We start from the raw sequence: 22,147 nt of genomic DNA, 5'->3' as shown, positions 1-22,147 counted from the left end.
ACAGTTTGGATAGTGGGTTCATCTTTAACTCATTACGCACACCAGCACACATTTGCGAATTACACAAACCAGCACCTACATCTTCAGCCCCACAACATCTCCATAAGATGGTTTGGCAAGAGAAGCATGGTTTGGGAAGATTTGGAGCCTTGGTTACGTGAACTTGTTCAACAGTTTGACTATCCAGATGTCATAGTGTTACATTGCGGGGAAAATAGTATTGGTACTGTGTCATTGCGTCATCTTCAAACATTTATGAAATTAATAGTTGCTAATATCCATTCTATGTTACCTAAATGTAGAATAATTTGGCCTCAAATCTTACCACGGAAATATTATCGGCACATGTTTTCGCACATCGCAGCCGAAAAGCAAGGGTTAGGATAAACAGTTCCATGTCCAATTTCCTTATCGCTAGAAATTGTGGCTACATTAATTACCCTGACTTACAAAACTGCACCCAGATGGTACCCATCTCTCTGACATTGCCCAAACTGTATTTTTGAATGGTATACAAGCAGGTTTGTATAAAATCCAAATTTATCTACCTCTACGTCAATAGTGCAGTTTTGTCATGGCATGGGCAAAATATGCCCGCTTGTGGCGGATGTCTTTAGGCATCAGATAATGGGATCTGACGCCTTCGGACATACGGCCGAATTTTGCTTGAAGCCCTGCCGCAGATTCTCTTAATTTTCCAGAGTCTCTGGCCAATAATTTGGGCTTCCGTCATTGTGAAATTTTCATTGTTTCTACATCATACACTATTTGAAAAGTCGATGTAGATCATTGTGTGTAAAATCCATTGATCATCATTGAATGTGAATCATATAACGAAAATATAGAACATTTACCATTTAACTTCATTGACCTCTGAATATTGAACGCTTATTGATGATGGACTTCATGGTGAATATTGGTTAAGCATTGCCGATTCTTGGTCATTGAGAATATGCAATATAATCATTGATGTCTCATTACTCATTGTGAATTTTCATTAATCATTTAAACATAGTATTGTATTTTGTTCTGTCATTTATATTTTAAAATAAGTAAAGCCATGACAAAACTGCCAACACACTTGTTTGTTTGCTCTATGCTGTCGAGATAATTCTATGTTGTCGTTTTGTCTATGATTAGCGTGACACTCTATTCGTTTGAATTAGAAGTGGCGTCGTTTTCTGATAAGTAGAGGCGATTATATATAAGATGTATATTTAATGTTTACGTTAAAGTCGTCAAAAATTATAGACAGCATAACACTAAAAAAAATTAAATATTGTTATTTATGTTTCTTCTTGCTGCACAATTTCAATGCAGCTGTTTTTGCTGAGTAAGGATGAAATGTAGATACGAAAAATGTATGATAAAACCAATTGGAACGTATGTCTTTATTCAATAATTTTTAAAAATAAGTTTAAAAGACGTGTATTGACAAAAATTGGCCAAAATATTTCGAGTTTAAATCAAGCAATAAGCAATTCATATGATTTTTAGCGTTAAATTGGAGGGGTATCCCCGAATTTCAGAAAAACTACCTCCGTGAAACAAAGTGAATTTAGCATGAACATGTTCTTCGAGTTTTCCTCTAAAAAACTGTCGCTTTGAAATTTTGTTTCACGAGGGCATTTTTTTGTAAATTTCAAAAAATCGAAACGACTTCACTGGTATTATTTTCAACTTCACCTGTGAGTGGTTCAGTGGGTAAAGGTAGTCGACTCTACTATGTAAAGATGTTTTCTGTTTTTTAAACGACCGGGTTCGACTCCCTCACGAACACATTTTTTTCATATTACGTTTTCCATCTAGATTTTTTTCCCCCTTAATTGAAACACGCTTCTAGTTTTTATAAATGTTTTATGTCAAATCTCTGTTTATTACTATGTGCTGAGTTTGAAATAAGCTTCCAACCTGGACACTATTTAGTTTGTGAATAGAACTCGCAACAAACACGCCGAATACAGCATGCAATACCTGTGTTTTGATAGTCAAGGCTGCTAATGAGAACTTGTATGTTTTTCTGAATGAAAGTTGTTGACAAAGGCATGGTGCCTTTTACGAAAAACCGTTGTGAACTTTGCAAAGCATTGGAAGAAAAACTTTAAGGCCAAACAAGGTAAATAACCGTTAAACAGTTTGAGTGGAGAAGATTATATGTATTCCAGTAGAAAATTGCTATGGTGAATCAATTTTTACAGGTGCATGTACTTCGAATGATGTTGAACTATCAAACTTCCCATATTTTGTTTTGTGGCCAGAGTCATGTACAGTTGCCAATTGTTGGTTGTAGAAAATACATACGAGTATAAGAGCTTTTGGACTGTAGTAGTATAGAATATTAAATATTTGATACACTCGTAACATGTAACCGCATACATTGTATCTGATACTCAGAAAAAAGAAGACAATTTAATTTTCACGATTTCAAAAATTATTTATATACTACACGTATTGACACATAAAATATATTAGGCTTGTCCCTAGAACTGGGGCATCCTTCAGGCATTTAAATGGCAAATACGCAATGAGTATAAATATGAATGAAGGTCAGTCCTACGTCACGAATGCTGGCACGGAGCTCCGATTAGGGAAAATTCCCGCTTCGGTGCAACACCCTCTTTTAATTTTTGAAGATGAATTTGTACAAGTAGTTCACATAGATAGAGCTCCAAGCATTATAACAACATCTGATAACATGTTCCAGAGCCTAAATGTGCATATTGCCCGTTTCACCTTTCTGACCACCGTCTTTACCATGAGTAAGTATTTGAATTTTTTTGGGAGGTGCTATTTAGTGGCCAACACTGTTTCACCAACTCATATCATAGATTGTGAACGAAATTCGAGTTAACTCATGATAGACCTAAATTTCGAGTGACTTTATGCTAGAACAAAAATTTTGGGAAAGGTCTCGTACTTTAAAATGTTGAAAAATATTTTTTGAGAAAGGAAATTGTAATTTATATCATTTTTAGCCAGAGCATTATTTTCCAGATCGATCGAAAAAGGGAAACAATCGAAAATATGATTTAAGGAGGTACTCTTCATCGTCATAATGGCTGACTTCTTTTTAAAACATGGAGGAAAATATAAATATCAGCAATATTTGTCTATTCACAAAAACAATTCTCGCCTAGCTGAGTAGCCCAGTAGGTTAGCACGTCAACTGCTGAACTGTAGATCGTGTGTTCTAGTCCAGCAGGGGTTTTAAATAATTTTTCTCAGATTGCTTTCTATTAAAACTGCATTCTTTGACTAAATAAAATAAATTTGAAAGTTTTCAATTTCAAAATAATGTACATATCCTCCACTTTTCATCCATTTCAAATTTTTCTGGTGTAGCCTAATGGAAATTACATAAACCGTTACGTTATATCGATATCGTTACACAGATGTAAGTTTCAGAAGAGGGACACGGGATACTGAAATCAAAAAATGAAATTCACTGGAATCATTACTTCCAATTACGGTTTACGAAACAGAGCCTGATTACGAATTCTTTCTAAATAAAAGAAAATAAAATCTGCCTAATGTAATGTTAACTACAAGTGTTATATTCTTCTGAACGAATATCAAAATATAAAAGCAGACTTTATTTTCGTTGATGCGTTTACTCTGTGAAAGAGAAATAATTGAAAGGATAAATTACATCATCATCGTCATCCAATCACATTTGATATGGCTCCTTCGTCTGTCACCCTGCAAAAAAAAAGTGTACGCTCATTTGAAAGTAACTGGTCATCACCGTATTATGCATTTCCTGAGGAATGTAATTATCATATGTCCCACTATTTAGATAGAGTTAGACATATCGAGGTACAGATGTAGCCAGGTGGACAGGGCACTCGCTACGTAATCGTGAGGTTCAGGGTTTGATTCTTGAATCCGGAGCCACTTCAAAGCTAAGACTTTTATTATTCATAATGACTGTCATTCGTCGAGCGGCCGACATTAGATGTGAAAGTCACGAGTACACGTATTTCATTAAATAATGAAGTTGGGCAGTTTTTATAACAGTCATAAAGTTTTTGCAATAGAATTTTCGGACATTATTGTATTCAAGGAATGGAGCAGATCAGATGGGAATTCTTAAGGTTGAAAGAGATACGCATCTGACAAAACAAGCCCATCTTTTATCCGAAATCACGGTTTTTTGGGTTTTTTGTTGTTGTTGTGATGGTTGGCTGGTTAAGTGGGTTTTTGTTTTTGGACTTTAACGTCCTTTCAAGATTCTTTCATTCATCAGCTTTAGGTAAAGTTTTCACACATTTTCACCTATCTCAGGCGTCCTGGATGTTATCATTCCAACGACTATTGTGACACATTTGAAATATCAAAAGCGTGAAGAAAAAAATGGTCAAGATATAGGTCGTCCACATTTTAGGGTATTTTCATAAGCTATTTGCCTATGTAATGGCACATGGGTTTAAATTGGATTGGCATACATGTAAAGAAATTACTGCCAAGTAACGACATTTCATGTTTCCGACATTCCAAGTCAGACTCCTACTTTCTAAGTCAGACTCCTAGTTTCAAAGGATATTTTTTTTAAGACTCTTTTGCTTCCCGATGTGCAGCAAATTGTGAATTAAGCGCTTAATATTACTCAGACAAGAAATACTTGATGACGTGCTCGGAGATAAGTTACGTGTCAATCTTCATTTCATGTATGTATCTTACACATGCATCATACCGTTCGCGGTGGCTCAGTGGTTAACGCTTTCGCTGTGTGACCGGGAGGTCACGGGTGCAGGTCCCGCTTGTGTTTTGCCCGCATCACATACGACCTTGAACGCCATGCATATAGGTTATGAATTGTGGCACTTCACCTACAGCTGCTGACGTCTCAACCACCTACAGCTGCTGACGTCTCAACCACCTACAGCTACTGACGTCTCAACCACCTACAACTGCTGACGTATCAACCACCAACAGCTGGTGATGTCTCAACCACCTACAGCTGGTGACGTCTCAACCACCTACAGCTGGTGACGTATCAACCACCTACAGCTGCTGACGTCTCAACCACCTACAACTGCTGACGTATCAACCACCAACCGCTGGTGACGTCTCAACCACCTACAGCTACTGACGTCTCAACCACCTACAGCTGCTGACGTCTCAACCACCTACAGCTGGTGATGTCTCAACCACCTACAGTTACTGACGTCTCAACCACCTACAACTGCTGACGTCTCAACTACCTACAGCTGGTGATGTCTCAACTACCTACAGCTGGTGATGTCTCAACCACCTACAGCTGGTGACGTCTCAACCACCTACAGCTGCTGACGTCTCAACCACCTACAGCTGGTGATGTCTCAACCACCTACAGCTGCAATCGTAACTACTCGGCTATTTCCGTAACCGCAAATGAACCTCATATGTGGATCGACGCCATCAGAGTCTTTTGCCATGTGTGCACAAATGCAACAATATGAAACGCGAGCTTTCAAATGTATCTAAGATATCATACATATCTAAGATATTCTAATACTATCAATTTCCACTTAACATGTTTATGTATTAGAGTGAATAAGATTTCAATGATACCAAAACTGAATCTGCGGTGAAAATCTGAATAACACTTTATACAGGGATTCAGTTCTGACCCGTTAACCTCATCCACAGGCGCGCTTCCGGCGAAGAAATGCATTGATTTGATGCAATTCTTCCGCCTATCCACGTCCGAGTCTTCTTACCGGTTACGGAAAAGGACGAGCGCGTGATCCGATTGCTACAGCTGCTGACGTATCAACCACCTACAGTTGGTGACGTCTCAACCACCTACAGCCGGTGACGTCTCAACCACCTACAGCTGCTGACGTCTCAACCACCTACAGCTGCTGACGTCTCAACCACCTACAACTGCTGACGTATCAACCACCTACAGTTGGTGACGTATCAACCACCTACAGCCGGTGACGTCTCAACCACCAACAGCTGGTGATGTCTCAACCACCTACAACTGCTGACGTATCAACCACCAACAGCTGCTGACGTCTCAACCACCTACAGCTGGTGACGTCTCAACCACCTACAGCCGGTGATGTTTCAATATGATTGAAAAATTCTCGGATGGACAGAAAGAAACAAATGAAAAGGAATATATGATCTCAACCTTGAAAACAAAAACTGTTCAAAACATGGAAATATGTTCAAAACATGGAATGACAGTGTAGGACTTACAACAATTACGCTAATTCGTGCTTATCATTCAAATTTCTTAGAAGAAATATACCGGTACCAAGAAATATGTTGTTTCTAAGATATTCCATTTACTCCCGAATAAAGTTGATGAGGACCATTTTTTAAAATCTGTAAAACAATGTTTGAAGCGCCATTTTTATCATTTTACTCACTGACCTCATCTATAATTATTTAAGATCACCTTTACGATAGCTGCTTTAAATCTCCTCAGCATCTTAATCATGTCCAATCTATGTTAAGGTAGCTCACTACACTAAAGCTTATACTCTGTTTGACACCACGTCACAAGATGGCGATTTAAATGTTTTGTGAAATTATTTGTATCGATCGATTTGTTTGTCTATCATTGTAGCTCAGTGGTTAAAGTATTGGGTTGGTGAACCGCAGATCTCGAGTTCAAATTCCACAGAGTCTTTTGTTCATATGTGTTGAAATATTGTTTTTGGAAAATCATGTTTTTATCCAAATTTGTATATTTTTTTGCCTTTTTGGCATATATATTTATTGTATATCGCCATATCTTTTATAATTAAATCAATTCATACTGATTTGAGAAACTATTTCTGGGTGTAGTAAGCCACCTCAAACAACATTTGGGAATTCGTTAATGTAGTAAAAGTATCAATAGAATGCTCACGGGGATTCACATATAAACCGATGCCTGGCAGTACATGGTAAATCGTTCCAATGATAGTCCATGGCTCCCTGAAGTTCCATGCAGTCTTCTCCTGAATGAAAATCATCTGGTTGCCCTGGATTCCAATCCGTAAATGTCACAGATTCTCCGCTTCTGGCCCACTTGAAAGTTCCTTCCACCTCTAGGTCATTTCCTCCCAACCAGTAGGAAACTTCGTTCTGATTTTGAGCATGAGAATCTGTAGTTTCAATGTACAGATATACAAAAACTATTATTCAACAGTTTACGATATCATAGGCGTAGCTTGGGTTCGAATATTACCGAGGCAGGGGGTCTGGGGGGCTGTGCCCCCCAGAAGCTATCGACATTTTAACAACGTAAAAGGTGGTGTGTTTTTTTACCGAGGCAGCTGCCTCGGTTGCCTCAATGGAAGCTGCGCCACTGCGATATATATCAATGATGTTCAATATGATTTTTATGTTACAACGGATAGGAATATTGTGAATAAATAGTATATGTACCATGACCGTGAATAATCTTCAGCTCTCCTTCTATGAATGCATTCTCAGTGGCGCTTTCTATTTCAACCAAATTTGAATTCATAGTAACACAGAATGCCTAAGATAAAGAATATTGACAATTTATTAAATGTCTGTCTATCTAATAATATACATTTCTATTATAATTTCTAACATTTATTTTTATTTTGGAATATTACCGCAGCTTCTGGCCAACTTGCTTGGTCACTTGCAAACAGATAGCAGCTTTCTTGAAATTTTGTCCATCCATCTCGACAATCACCGAGTACTATATTAAAGAATGTTTGAAGGTTCTAATCAATGTTTACTGGTTCATCAGGTTTCTAGTCATTTGCATTATGTTTCGAAAGAAAGAACCCAGAACAAACATTGGTTATTCCTTCCCTGATAATTCGTGGCTTTTATATCCAACTCAAAAGTAGTATATTAAGAAGTTTGCCATGACTCGCAGTGAAATTAAAGATTCTAAGAAGATTTAAATCATTTGGCACATTTGTTAACATTCAACTTACCTGGCACTAGAAGACACGTTGAAGCAAGCAATACTGCAATTAATGATGACGAAGGTGGAGCTGCCATTTTCCGTTATGTAAGTATTGCATGTACTGATAAGATGAGCATACTTCCTCACCTTCTACCACTGTGATAAGAAAAGTCAACCCACTATCAAAAAAAAAGGAAATTAATTCATATCATCCGTTCTCTACCACTCTCAAAAGAGAAGTCCATGCTCTCAGTAACATTGTTTTATTTTCATTTTCCAGCAAATAACAAAAGAAAAACTAAATCAAGGCCTTGAAATTCTAAAGAAACGGATTAGAAATTCCAAGGAAATAAGAAATTCCAAAGAAATAACAAAATCAAGGATCAGAAATTCCAAAGAAATAACAAAATCAAGAGTAAGAAATTCCAAAGAAATTACACAATCAAAGATGAGAAATTTTGAAAAAACAACAAAATCAAGGCTTTCAAAGTCAAATCCATCACTAGCTTTTTGGCCATATTTGCTTCCTAAAAATGAATAGGAAAATTCTTCATGCTCATAATTTCAATTCAACTATGATTCCTGGTTCATTTTTTGGATACAAAGAAATAATAATCAATATTGAATTCCTTTTTAAGATATGACATCGGTGCGTACTATCTATTCAAGTCCGAGTCGCACAAAATATTAAATTGCGATGTCCCATTTATGATTAACAAGTGCAACGTTATACAGTGTACATGTATATAACACATATTTGGATTATCGATATTGCGTGAAAGTAATCGGATTTAAGGTAAAATGAATCGAAAAAGTCGATTTTTTCCTTAGAGAAAAAATTCAGATTCCTACGCTTGTTGCTTCCCTAATGTATATACATTGTATTATTATCAGGTCACTCTACGATTGACATAGTATATATTGAATATATTGAACTGATTTTAATCTCATCATTTCTATTATTTATTATTCATATGTACTATTATATAAAAACAATTATATTCTTTTATATAGGAATATTTCTTCGTCATTTATTGTTTTACCGCTGAAAGCCATTGACAAAGTCATTAGAAAATACTTGAGTTCGTCCTCTTGTTTTCATCGACACTTCTCATCTCGACGTCAATCTAATTACTATCATTGCATTTCTGCGATAAACGCAAAGATAAACTTATAGATGTCATATTACCAGACCTTAAACACCACTCAGAAGTAGGTGCATTGAAGTTTCCGGTGTTTTTTTCTTTAGCCTCCAAGTCTCTCAATTTCTCTTATAACGAGTGAGTACATACTTCACCTATTTTCATTACACAAAATACTACCTATAGAAAACAAACATGGATTCATTTGGAGTTCTAAATAGAATAACTTTCTGTCAAGCAAATGGTAAACGATGGATTTTTATTTCCGTACTTGGTTTCGTTTTTATATTGGGACTAGCGATTTTGATATCCTCCATCGCGTATCTTCACAACTACAATAAAGACGAAAACGTTCAGGAATCTACTGTTTCTTCACAACATGCGTCATTAAAACACGCGGCACCAAAATCCCTGGAAAGGACGTCGGCGTTTCGAAGTAAGTTTATCAACATTCTAATACATTTAACTTGTGATCGGAAGATGCCTTTCTTGGGTCAAGCGTCCAATGTACCTATTTAATGGTCACAAGAGCATGAAGTGAATCAGCATAGATTTTGCCAATATTTTAATTTGAATTTAATATCACAATTGTACTTCAATGTAGATGTATGTATTTTTTTAAAGAAGGTGTTGCACGTCTCATGTTAATTTCCCTAAAGGTGTTGCATGAAAGATCGAAAAAATTGAATTATTCAAATATATGATGAAACCAATTGGAACGTATGTCTTGATTCAATGATTTTTAAAAATAAGTTTGAAAGACGTGTATTGACAAAATTAGTCAAAATATTTCGAGTTTAAATCAAGTAATAAGCGATTTATATGATTTTTGGCGTTAAAATGAAGGGGTATTCCCGAATTTCAGAAAAACTGCCTCCGTGAAACAAAATAAATTTAGCATGAACATGTTCTTCGAGTTTTCCTCTAAAAAACTGTCGCTTTGAAATTTTGTTTCACGAGAGCATTTTTTTGTAAATTTCAAAAAATCGAAACGACTTCACTGGTATTATTTTCAACTTCACCCGTACGTTAATTTTCCTTTGTAATGTATGGTCTACTGCGTGGTTCAGTGGGTAAGCTCGTCGACTCTTAAATGTAAAGATGTTTTCTATTTTTGAAACGACCGGGTTCGACTCCCTCACGAACACATTCCATCTAGATTTTTTATCTTAATTGAAACGCGCTTCTAGTTTTTATAAATGTTTCATGTCAAATCTCTGTTTATTACCATGTGCCGAATTTGAAATAAGCTTCCAACCTGGACACTGTTTAGTTTGTGAATAGAACTCTCAACAAACACGCCGAAAACAGCATGCAATACCTGTGTTTTAATAGTAAAGGCTGCTAACGAAAACTTGTATGTTTTTTTCTGAATGAAAGCTGTTGACAAAAGCATGGTGCCTTTTACGAAAATCCGTTGTGAGCTTTGCAAAGCTTTGGAAGAAAATATTTAAGGCCAAACAAGGTAAATAACCGTCAAGCAGTTTGAGTGGAGAAGATTATATGTATTCCAGTAGCAAATTGCTATGTTGAATCAATTTTTACAGGTGCATGTATATCGAATAATGTTGAACGTTATAAATGCGTATTAAACTTCCCATATTTTGTTTTGTGGTCAGAGTCATGTACTGTTGCCAATGGTGTTGGTTGTAGAAAATAATACATACGAGTATAAGAGCTTTTGGACTGTAGTAGTATAGAATATTAAATATTTGATACACTCGTAACATGTAACCGTATACATTGTATCCGACACTCAGAAAAAAAGAAGACAATTTAATTTTCACGATTTCAAAAATTATCTTTAGACTACATGTATAATGTATTGAGTCATAAAATGTATCAGGCTTGTCCCTAGTACATATGTACTGGGGAATCAGTTTTACGTCACGAATGCTGGCACGGAGCTCCGATTAGGGAAAATTCCCCCTTCAGTGCAACACCCTCTTTTATTTTACGCACTTTGGAAAAGTATAATTACAATGTACGTAAGCATGTACTTTACAATGCATCATAAATCAAGAATAAAACGATTTTACTGGCTTCAAACTTTAAGGAGGTATGCTACACCAAAGAAATTTGATGTAGATGAAAAGTGGAGGATATGTACAACAATATTTTGAAGTTGAAAATTTTCAAATTTACTTTATTTTGTCAAAAAATACAGTTATAGTAGAAGGTAATTTGAAAAAAAAATTAAAACCCCTGCTGGACTCGAACCTGCGACCTGCAGTTCAGCAGTCGGTATTCTAACCTACTGAGCTACTCGCCTAGGTATATAAATGGAAAATTGATGATATCGATTTTATCCTCCATGTTTTTAAAGGAAGTCAGCCATTATGAAGATGTAGAGTACTACCTTAAGAAGTATATTCATAATGCACAAATTGACAATATATCACATACAATATATTGTAACTTGAGGTGCACCCCCATTTACAATAACGAAATACTGTAGTACAATGTATTCGTGACAGATAATAAACTTCATTTGAAATGTAAGGGTTATAACAGAACATACAAATTCTAACATACAGTAGCGTAGACGTCCATCTCCAAGTCACAACCTGGAGGTAATTTGTATTGTTTGATTTGATAATCAGCGGCGGATCTAGAGGGAGGTAGTGGGGGTTGCATTCCCCATTGATTTAATATTTTAATGAAATGGTAAATTTTTTTTGCCATTTTGTAATCTCTCACCCCCCTCCTCACTTTCATATAGAAAAGAAACACACTTGGGTCCTACTCTCTTTGAAACATTTCTAGATCCGCCAATGATGATTATCTACAAATGAACGTCTAATGAATTATTGATATCACAGGAACCTATCTGTGTATGTAACCCATATAGATATCACAGGAACCTATCTGTGTATGTAACCCATATAGATATCACAGGAACCTATCTGTGTATGTAACCCATATAGATATCACAGGAACCTATCTGTGTATGTAACCCATATAGATATCACAGGAACCTATCTGTGTATGTAACCCATATAATAGTTCAAATAAAACATCACTGAACATTTCATATTAGCCTTGTGTAAATGTAATAACGTGTTATGATATGAAACCTAGACTTTTCTTTGAGATCTTTAAATGCATTCAATGAAAGACAGACAAGCGCACAACGCTGGATAGGGAGTCACTACTACAATTATGGTACAGGTCCTATTAAAATGTAGAAAGCTTTTTGGAACATGACTATATTCATTATCTACACCGTACATTTGTAACTGAAACATTTTGATCGCGTTCTGTCGTTTTCTGACCTACTAACGTTAAACAATTCCGTTTTCCTACAAATGATTAATGCAGAATGTAGCAACAACTTGGGTGCAATTTTGCGTAAAGGTAATTAAAATGTGCAGAATTGATCAAAATCTTAGAAGCCTGGAGAAACGTTGAACGTGAAGCTCATTTGCCTATTGATAATTTGTCAATGTATGAAACTTTTACAAATTTGTTCCTTATCAAAATGTGGTAAACTTGGTACAAATGAGGGAGACTAATTTAAGCCATAATCGTATGTAATTATTTATCTAAAGAAAGAAGAGAAAACCGCAAGAAATGTTTTCATCCTTTCTATTTCCCAGAGCCATCAGTGGGAGACCGCTGTTCCTCTAACGTCAATTGTCCAGATAACGCTGTTTGTGACGGAGGAACGTGTGCTTGTAATGGAACGTATCTAGTCAGCGGAAAAGTTTGCCATAATGGTTTGAAGTATTCCTATATCTATACATACAGTGACGGATCTAGAGTGGGAGTTACGGGGTTTGCACCCCACCCAACCCCATCCCTTGGTTGATTTCTTTTAAAAAGACCATTTTTGTTATATTTATGTCTTCAAACCCCACCCCCATTCTTGAGTGGAAAAGATACAAACTTGGGTCGCGCACCCCGCTTTGAATTTTTTCTAGATCCGCCACTGAGCAGTGTATCCAGCATGTATGGCCATTTCATAATTTTATCATATATTTCACAATGTATTCATGCGCCACGTGACGCCTTCTTACATTCAGATTGCTCTTTCGGTTTTTAATAGATGTTTCCCTCATAAATTAAGGTGGATGGATTGTCTTCATTCATTACATATTGTGCACCATTCTGCACGTATATTGTCTTCAGTCATTACGTATTGTGCACCATTCTGCACGTATATTGTCTTCATTCATTACATATTGTGCACCATTCTGCACGTATATTGTCTTCATTCATTACATATTGTGCACCATTCTGCACGTATATTGTCTTCAGTCATTACATATTGTGCACCATTCTGCACGTATATTGTCTTCATTCATTACATATTGTGCACCATTCTGCACGTATATTGTCTTCATTCATTACATATTGTGCACCATTCTGCACGTATATTAGTGACGTAAAACTGTCGAAGTAAATCAAATATGGAGATAATACGATTTTTTGGTATTAAAACTCAACATCATCATGACAGGGATTCTCAATTTTCAAAATAAATATAGTTTTCATGTATTACAGTGACAAACTTGGCACTCGGAAAGACAGTTTTCGCAAGTTCTAATTTTTTTGGAGCGTACACAAACAAAGGATGGCAAAATGTGGTCGATGGACGAACACGTGTCGCCGATTTCAATTTATTATTTCATACCAGTTTTGAACTTTACCCGTGGTTGACTGTCACACTGGGAAGACTAAGCATCGTAAAAAGCATCACAATCTATAATAGGATCCATGGCAACGGTAAACCCGTAATAGTACATAGTGCTTTTTATAACTTTGTTTATAGGTCATTCATTTTTATTCAAAATTATCTTAATTACAGTGTTGAAAGATGAAATATCTTTAATATAGTATATTAAGTCAAATTTGTTTCATGTAAACTTATGATAAAACTATTGTTTCATCGATGAAGTATGCGGAAGGTCGGGGTTCGATTGATTGATTAAATATTGTTTAACGTCTCTCTCGAGAATATTTCACTCATATGGAGACGTCACCACTTCCGATGAAGGGCTGCAAAATTTAGGCCTATGTTCGGCGCTTATGGCCATTGAGCAGGGAGGGATCATAATCGTGCTACACCTGCTGTGACACGGGACCTCGGTTTTTGCGGTCTCTTCCGAAGGACCGCCCCATTTAGTCGCCTCCTACGACAAGCAAGGGGTACTGAGGATCTATTCTAACCCGGATCCCCACGGGATTCGGGGTTCGAATTCCGACCGCAGGGTAATCTCCGACGACCCATGACATTCACACCTGATGCCGAGCGTTTGGCGATGGAACTGTCACTACCTGTTTTAACGACTTAGTCTGTCGCGGTCGGGGTTCGAATTCCGGCCGCGTCAGACTAAGTCGTTAAAACAGGTAGTGACAGTTCCATTGCCAAACGCTCGGCATCAGGTGTGAATGTCACGGGTCCTCGGAGATGACCATAAAAACGGATGCCCCGTGGCACAGTAGGTGTAGCACGCTAAAGAACCCTCACTACTCAATAGCCGTAAGCGCCGAGCATAGGCTCAAATTTGAAACCCTTCACCGGTCTTGGTGACTTCTCCATATGAGTGAAAAATTCTCGAGCGAGACGTTAAGCAAGATACAATCAATCAATCTTCTACATGACCCATCATTTTTAGGCAGATGGCTGCATGACGTTGAAACCCGGGTTGGAAACTCCTCTGACTGGGCTCAGATGTCCACCTGTGGAACGTTCGTGGGACCCAGTATGACGGGAGGAGTTCACATCATGGAGTGCAGGAAGCTCTTGTATGGAATGTTCGTCACCGTGAAAATTGTCAAACCAAACCACATAACAGGCGACCCCAACGCTAGTGGCGGGAGAAATTGCCTGGTGTTGGAGGAAGTTGTCATCGCTGGAATCGTGGTGTGAACCGGACTGTGAAATCAATTGGATCCACCCCACGACCGCCCGACATTCTATCAAAGTCTTAAAATGATCATATACATGTATATGTAAATTAAAATCAAAACTTTCCGACGAACTACAAACACTTGGATGCTGTTACAGTTAAAATAAAAAAAAAAACTCATACAAAGTTTCACCTGCTAGAATCTTTACCTCATTTAATAGTTTCATAGTATATAAAATGTTCACATTGAAGATATTATCTATCTGTTTATTCCCATCATCACTTTCGCTGTGACATAGAATATATACATGTATATATTTATGCAATGGTATATCCTAAGGAGTAAATGACCTTTATTGACTTTGAGGTCACATGTTCAAAGGTCAAGGATCAAACTGGGTATAGGAAGATACTATCCGTTCAATATCTTGAGAACCCTTTGGTTGACAGACATTAAACGTGGTACACTGGTACATGTACATACTAAGGAGTAGACAACCCCTAATGATTTTGTAGTCACATAGTCGAAGGTCAGGGGTCAATCCATTCTGGACCAACACATGTAGGAATATATTGTCCGCTCAAAATCTTGAATTTTTGGCACTACTATCAATTAAATGATACATGTGTATTTGCACCAAGGGGGCATACATGTTTCTGAAACATTTCTTGTTTTCTTTGCATTTCTCTTTCAAATGAGCAAGGTAGTCAGTGTAATTAATGGCACGAATAATCAATCAAAATATCAGAGTAAAGTTACACACTACTAAATTTCATGTAAATCCTAAATTGAATATTATGGATAAGGTATTACTCATTCTTTTTTGTTTAAAATAACAATGAAAAACAGCAACGCCAAAAATTAAAATTCATCTGCAAACTTTATTCATGTTGAAGGTGGAACACCTATTATAAATTAAGGCTCATTTTCTGTGTTTGGGTCTCATTCTGTGGAATAATCTCTCACTTTCCAATGACATTGCTTTCAAATGTTCTAAAAATACGAAATCAAGAATATACTCTTATGAAAAATATCGCAATCTAATAGATCAAAGGTGAAGATAACGAACAGTGATCAATAAGCAATACAAAATAGAGAGTTGGGCAAACACGGACCCCTGGATATACTAAAGGTGGGATTAGGTGCCTAGGAGGAGTAAGCATCCCCTGTCGACCGGTCACACCCGTCATGAGACCCACATCCCGACCAAGCAAACGGAGCCTCCCGCAGTCAAAATCAGTGTGCCATGAACGGTCTAACAATCGGTATGAAACACGTCAGATAGCATTTGACCCATGATAGGTTGTATTGGCAAACTAAATTGTTATAACGACCAAAGAATTTGCGAAATGCTGACTTTAAAGGAGAATGTTGAAACCCCAGCACCATCAACTTGTTTGTCAGTAGCCCGCCTCGATTTAAAAACTGACCATACGCAGAACAAGCTCTTGTGTATCGATTCAGTTGAGAAATATAAATACCATATGCAGATGATAATGGAATATTGCTACATAAATATGGGAAGTTGACGATGGGGAAGCTGAAATAATCCCGTTTATCATAAAGTTGAGTTGTTAGTTTGCCGTTAATATCTATAAGCAATAAAATATCTAAGTATGAAGCAGAAGTATGAATGAAAATGATGATTATTAATAGATAAAACGTCGTCAATATATCCAAATGTCGCATTGAAAGCCAGAGCAAAAGATTTTTTTCTTCTCATGTAGAAGCTTTTGAATAAACTCTGCTTCATAAGAATATAAGAACAGTATACAGCTAACAAAGGAGCACAATTAATGTCCATGGGAATTCCAAAAGATTGTTGGAAGACCTGATCACCAAAGACTACGAAGCTATTGTCAATTAGGAACTCCAACATATCTTTAATTTCAACTCTAGAGTACTTGTGCGTGGAATGACAGTGGTATTTTAACAAATTCCTAAGATAGGATACTTACAGTGTCTCGCAGATGAAGTGATGGGGAGTATTACAAGGGAGGTCGTTCCAGTGATAGTGAAAGGCTCCTCTAAGCTCAATACAGTCCTCACCATTAGCGTTATCTGGTTGCCCTGGAGACCAGTCCGTGAACGTCAGTGAAAGGTCAGAGTTCGCCCACTTAAATTCTCCTTCTATTTCGATATCATTTCCACCTAACCAATAGGAGACCTCGTTTTGATTTCCGGATGACGCTAAAGGAATGAAACAGAATGAGAATTCATTGAGAGAATAAAATTGATATGGTACGGACCAATTCCTTTTGAACTCTTAAAACTGTGTTCGTTACCTTAAAAAGCTTATATATTCTTGTATTACCTTTGAATGTTTATCATTTGATGACCAAGGGGTGTGTGTGTGGGGGGGGGATGAAAAGGTACATAAAACTAAATTGAATAAATCTACACCATTTTGACAAATTGTTTTGGTTTTTTTTATTTCAGGGAAGATTTTCAAAATATTTTCATGCTTTTTGTGATTCCCTTCTGTTCCTGTGGGAGAGGTCGTTTGAAAAACTTGACTTATATTCAACACGAAATGGTACTTGCTGGCTTATTTTGACAAAGTGTAGCCATGTCGTTTTGGGGGAATATTTTGAGCAAGGAAATAACTATTATTAGTTTTTGAGATCTGATCTGTTTATCAGAGAGACAAACGCTGCATGTAATTCTTCATTCGTGTTACACATGTATGCTAGTCATCTTCCTTGTTTATGTCACGTGTTTTATCCATCGTCTGCAGCCACAGAATGATGCTCATTTTAGTTTTTGGTTTCTCTGATAAACATGCAATACACACAGATACGTTAAAGACGTTGAGCAGATAATGTTTTAGTGAAACCTATGTACCATGACTGTGTATAATCTTCAGCTCTCCTTCAACAAATGCATTCTCTGTTGCGCTTCCAATTTCAACCAAATTTGAGTTCATACTGCGGCAGTAAGCCTGACGAAAAGATGATTTAGGTGTTACTAGATATTTCTGGATCAAATCATGTAGACCAATTAATCTCTGGGTTTTTTTTAAATGTACCGTACCACTGCTTCCGTCCAACTTGCTTGCTCACTTGCAAACAGGTAACAACTTCCCTGAAATTTTGTCCACCCATCCCTACAGTCACAGAGCACTGAAAAAAAGTTGTATAAAATATTTCACATCTGCAACAAATCTTTTAAGGTATGATATTGAAAACAATTGTATTTATAAAGCCTCAATTCCAGTATTCATTGCGTATGAAAATTGATAATAAAAATTACATACCATTTAATAATCATTCCTTGAAAACCCAGTGTAAAGTTTATTGGGAAAGGTTTCAATGACATCATGTAAAATTCATTGATTTCTTGATGATGATTTAAAGGGACTGACTCACCGACATCCCCCTCCCCCCAATTTGTTTTTCACTTTTTATGTTCAAAATCCACTGTCTAATGTGTGTAAAAGGTTTCACAAAATATTATGGTAATACACTATCACAGAAGCTCATTTTAGAGAGGTTTTTTTTTTAAAATTTGTTTTGTAAACAAATATTGCGGTATGTTATGGTTTACGAAATTTTCAAAAGAAATACATATCGCATATCTATCACATTTCAAGTATTCTTTAGGTAGAATGCTTCATTTAAAAGTTAAATTTGTGGCTGTATAAAATTAAGATGTTTTAAATTACAAAATTAACATTTCAATGATTTGTTTGTAAACATAAAAAGATTTACAAAATACATAACACAAAGTTAAGACTGAAATATTGCTCTTATCATTGCATTCTGAAGGTCAAAAGTTTGGCTGTCATCATTGAATGAGTTCTATTTTTCAAGTTTAACATCAAAAATGATTTTTTTTTTCAAAAACGTGATCCAATCCTATCAGGCATTTTTATTTGATCAAGGTACTGAAAGTACTCATGGTAGTTGAATTTTGTTCAATGAAATCGGTAATACATAGAAAAAATAAAGTGTTCGTAAAATTTCAATTTTCATCATGTATATTTTTAATGTTACGTACAACAATAGTAACGCAACATTTCTATTTGCACAAACAAGCAGACTGATTTCAAATTATTTATTCAGAAATAGTGGTATACATCTCCACATACAGACAGAACAGTAAAGTAAAAAACAGCAGTACACGAACAACAAATGAGAGAAATAAACAACAAATGAAAGAAATAAACAACAAATGAGAGAAATAAACAACAAATGAGAGAAATAAACAACAAATTAGAGAAATAAACAACAAATGCAAAGGTGGAATATGCTGAATCTTTTAAAGTAAAAGTAAAAATCAAAATCAACAATTTCGTATAAGGTATGTACCAAACAAAGGAAAATAGAAGAATGAAACATGATATTAATGAAAACTCTGTAATGAGGAACTTAATCCGGCTGTTTAGATACTGTTGGTGTTGTTGATCTGTATACGTAGATTGCAATACGTAAGATTTTATAATGTTGTACAAAACCGAGTATCATTTAAGTAGATAAAATGAGCAAGCTTGGCGACATAAAACAGAATTCAGCAAGAATAAAACTTAACATGATTAGTTAAAATTGTCAGATACATAGAACTCGAGACTACCAGATGATCTTTTTCAGTGAACAAACACTAGAAAAACTTAATGTTTACTATAGTGAATACAAAAGATTATACAAGTGATGGATGCAGTCGTTTCAATAAATCACTAATGACAACTTCATTATTACTAGTTCAGAATGTAGCTGGAAGTAACTTTAATGAACTTTCGCAAACACATGTAGTTGTGGATTTTTAAATACATGTATTTTCAAATAATTAATTAATTATTTGAAAACGAAAAAATTCTATATCTAATTCACTTTAGACCTTTATACGTAAAGCAAAATTGCTGAGATGTGTGTGACTTTATATATATTTTTTTTTTAGATTACTCGGAAAAAATTTACCAACTTATACCAACTTATTTTTTTCTCAAGAACCAGATATGATCTCATAAAGCAATCAGTTTACTACTTCAAAACAGAAAGCAGTCATTAATGATACACACTAACATTTTCTAATGCATAATTCCGTGGTACATGTACCTGGTATAGGGAGCCACTCGATATATGTCATCCATTGATGCTGAAATTTTATGATCTTATCTTGGAAAGGGTTAAAATGTCATCTGAAATTGTTACAATTTCCTTATGTTTTTCTTAAATAAAACGATCACGGCTGTCATGATTTAAAATGTTTGTCATCAACTCCCAGCTCCTCAGGTACAATTATCTACAAACAAAAAAGAAAACGAAAAAAATCACCAAAAACAAAGGAAAATACAACAACAGAATAAAACGCACACTGTGTTGTTCACATGAAGATATAGAAATGAGTGCTTCTGTATCACCTGTATTTCTCACTTAACTTGACTAAGACAATAATAAACACGGCTGTAACTACCTGGGTACGCCGTAGTACTTCCGTTATCTGATAACAGATATATTCGTTCGTTCGAGAGAGAGAGAGGATCAATACCAATTCTTCTCTGCACAAATAGTCAGAGTTACCTGGTTGTACTTTGATCTGTGATTTAGCTGATTTTACAATTTCATGTATTTATTCGTATTAATCTAGATATAAAGATTGCTATTTCATTTTTAAAAATTAAAGAACACGTGATTTTCAATACTCTAATTAAGTCCCAATGTCAAAAACGTGCATATCGGAATTATTAATTAAACGACAAGTACAACAAATACTGATAATTTCTGGGTTACTACATGAAAACACATGTAGAAACTTGAATATGATGGTTACCTTTTAGTTTTCGGCAAGTTTTAGGTGTTTCCCATCTTCTTCGATGTCAATAGACAATAGACAAACAAACAAGATTGTCACGTATGAAAATACATGTATTAGTAGTCAATATTAAGCAAACGAAATTTCACTTTCTAGTTCATCGTTTATTTTTTCTTCACTTTGACTGGTTTAACAATTCAGTAATGTCAAAACTCTAGAGATTTGTGTTTTACTTTCGTACGCGTCAGACGACGCAAGGCAGTTTCGCGCCACGGTGTCTGTTTTGAAAAATCATAGTTTGTGCTGCCTCGATAATGAATTGTGTTTTATATCAAATATTAATGATCTAAATCTGATACACAGAATGCGCGAAATGAATATAATTGAATTTACTTACCTCTCCATTCTCGAAATATGAATTTATACAGAAAATAACATGGAATGTTTTATGGTGGATGTTTATTCAAAATGTTTACAGGTCTGAGTAAACTAGCCCATCCGGGGCAATTAGATTTTAGAACGCAGTTCGCCGTTCACTATTCGCAATTCAATAGCGAACAGCATTCTAGAACGCAGTTCACAATTCAAATTTCTATATGCATAAAACAACACCACACTGGAATTATAAGGATGGGGTGCCAATAAAAATTGGAGGGGCGGATCTCCGTAACTAGAGAGATTACCATCACCATTTCTTCACAGTGTTTGGGGTTCGTAACTGGCACCCCATCCTTATAATTCCAGTGTGGTGTTGTTTTATGCATACAGAAATTTGAATTCTGAACTGCGTTCTAGAATGCTGTTCGCTATTGAATTGCGAAAAGTGAACTGCGAACTGCGTTCCAAAATCTGAAAGCCCCCATCCGGAATTCTTCATTCACAATCCATACAGATCTACTGTGCGATGTTTGCATAATATTAGTACTAAGGGAGATTGAACATAAATCCACTCCTAGAAAGCATTTACTAACCTGGCCTTAGAAGGCAAGTTGAAAGAAGAAACTGTGCAATCAACAAAAGCGAAGACGGAATCGCCATTTTTTCAGTTGCAAATATTTAAGTATGGCATGTACTGATAAGATGAACATACTTCTTCACCCCCGATAAGAGAATTCAACCCACTATCAAAAATGAACATGAATTCATATTATCCGTTCTCTGTCGCTCTCGGTTGTCATGGTGAAATGACATCTACGTTATGGATATACTGTTTTACTTCAATCTCACGGATAACTCCCTGTTATAGTACAACCACAATTCAAACTGACCTAGTCCCAAGATCGAAACAGATTCAAATTTCGATCAACTATAGAATGTTTATTAATTGTAAATCTAGACTTAACAGCACTTCGAGACATAATTCTACAAACGACATTGGTCCACTGCCTGTGCACTCAATCCCGAGGCAAGAACTATTTCCTGATTAATTGCTCCACGGAAACATGTTCTGTCAAGGTTTTCATAGAAGAACCATTTCCCGCACTTCCAGTGAATAATTGTTTAATCATACTGATGTTTTTTCAAAAAT

At 36.0% G+C, this 22,147-nt stretch overlaps 3 protein-coding genes across 3 annotated transcripts; 1 reads left to right on the top strand and 2 right to left on the bottom strand.

Annotated features, from left to right (window-relative positions):
* Positions 1–3,591: 3,591 nt before the first annotated feature.
* Positions 3,592–8,028, bottom strand: LOC125683653 (echinoidin-like). The gene is made up of 5 exons (XM_048925025.2): positions 7,899–8,028; positions 7,566–7,654; positions 7,369–7,465; positions 6,848–7,085; positions 3,592–3,699 (listed from the first exon to the last, which is right to left on the bottom strand). The coding sequence occupies exons 1-5, from the start codon at positions 7,963–7,965 to the stop codon at positions 3,660–3,662; spliced, it is 531 nt and encodes a 176-aa protein (XP_048780982.2). The 5' UTR covers positions 7,966–8,028; the 3' UTR covers positions 3,592–3,659.
* Positions 8,029–9,097: 1,069 nt separating this feature from the next.
* LOC125683652 (uncharacterized) lies at positions 9,098–15,118 on the top strand. The gene is made up of 4 exons (XM_048925023.2): positions 9,098–9,448; positions 12,612–12,731; positions 13,519–13,740; positions 14,634–15,118. The coding sequence occupies exons 1-4, from the start codon at positions 9,208–9,210 to the stop codon at positions 14,885–14,887; spliced, it is 837 nt and encodes a 278-aa protein (XP_048780980.2). The 5' UTR covers positions 9,098–9,207; the 3' UTR covers positions 14,888–15,118.
* Positions 15,119–15,729: 611 nt separating this feature from the next.
* LOC125683654 (perlucin-like) lies at positions 15,730–21,707 on the bottom strand. The gene is made up of 5 exons (XM_048925026.2): positions 21,591–21,707; positions 17,902–17,990; positions 17,713–17,809; positions 16,827–17,058; positions 15,730–15,861 (listed from the first exon to the last, which is right to left on the bottom strand). The coding sequence occupies exons 1-5, from the start codon at positions 21,655–21,657 to the stop codon at positions 15,831–15,833; spliced, it is 516 nt and encodes a 171-aa protein (XP_048780983.1). The 5' UTR covers positions 21,658–21,707; the 3' UTR covers positions 15,730–15,830.
* Between the last annotated feature and the right edge of the window lie 440 nt (positions 21,708–22,147).

The sequence above is a fragment of the Ostrea edulis genome, chromosome 6 (genome assembly GCF_947568905.1).
Source record: "Ostrea edulis chromosome 6, xbOstEdul1.1, whole genome shotgun sequence".
In the NCBI taxonomy this organism is placed as follows: Eukaryota; Metazoa; Mollusca; class Bivalvia; order Ostreida; family Ostreidae; genus Ostrea; species Ostrea edulis.
This window is presented reverse-complemented; position numbering and strand designations above follow the sequence as displayed.

Bases quoted from the DNA above. Each gene is read 5' to 3' on its own strand.
- LOC125683653 (XM_048925025.2), bottom strand. From the start codon at position 7,965: ATGGCAGCTCCACCTTCGTCATCATTAATTGCAGTATTGCTTGCTTCA. The intron at 7,466-7,565 runs GTAATATTCCAA...TCTTTATCTTAG, and splicing joins CAAGTTGGCCAGAAGCTGCG to GCATTCTGTGTTACTATGAA. The intron at 3,700-6,847 runs GTGAGCATTCTA...TTTTTTTTGCAG, and splicing joins CGGTTTATATGTGAATCCCC to GGTGACAGACGAAGGAGCCA.
- LOC125683654 (XM_048925026.2), bottom strand. From the start codon at position 21,657: ATGGCGATTCCGTCTTCGCTTTTGTTGATTGCACAGTTTCTTCTTTCA. The intron at 17,991-21,590 runs GTTAGTAAATGC...ACTTTTTTTCAG, and splicing joins AACTTGCCTTCTAAGGCCAG to TGCTCTGTGACTGTAGGGAT. The intron at 17,059-17,712 runs GTACATAGGTTT...TCATTCCTTTAG, and splicing joins GAAGATTATACACAGTCATG to CGTCATCCGGAAATCAAAAC.
- LOC125683652 (XM_048925023.2), top strand. From the start codon at position 9,208: ATGGATTCATTTGGAGTTCTAAATAGAATAACTTTCTGTCAAGCAAAT. The intron at 9,449-12,611 runs GTAAGTTTATCA...TCTATTTCCCAG, and splicing joins AAGGACGTCGGCGTTTCGAA to AGCCATCAGTGGGAGACCGC. The intron at 12,732-13,518 runs GTTTGAAGTATT...CATGTATTACAG, and splicing joins CGGAAAAGTTTGCCATAATG to TGACAAACTTGGCACTCGGA.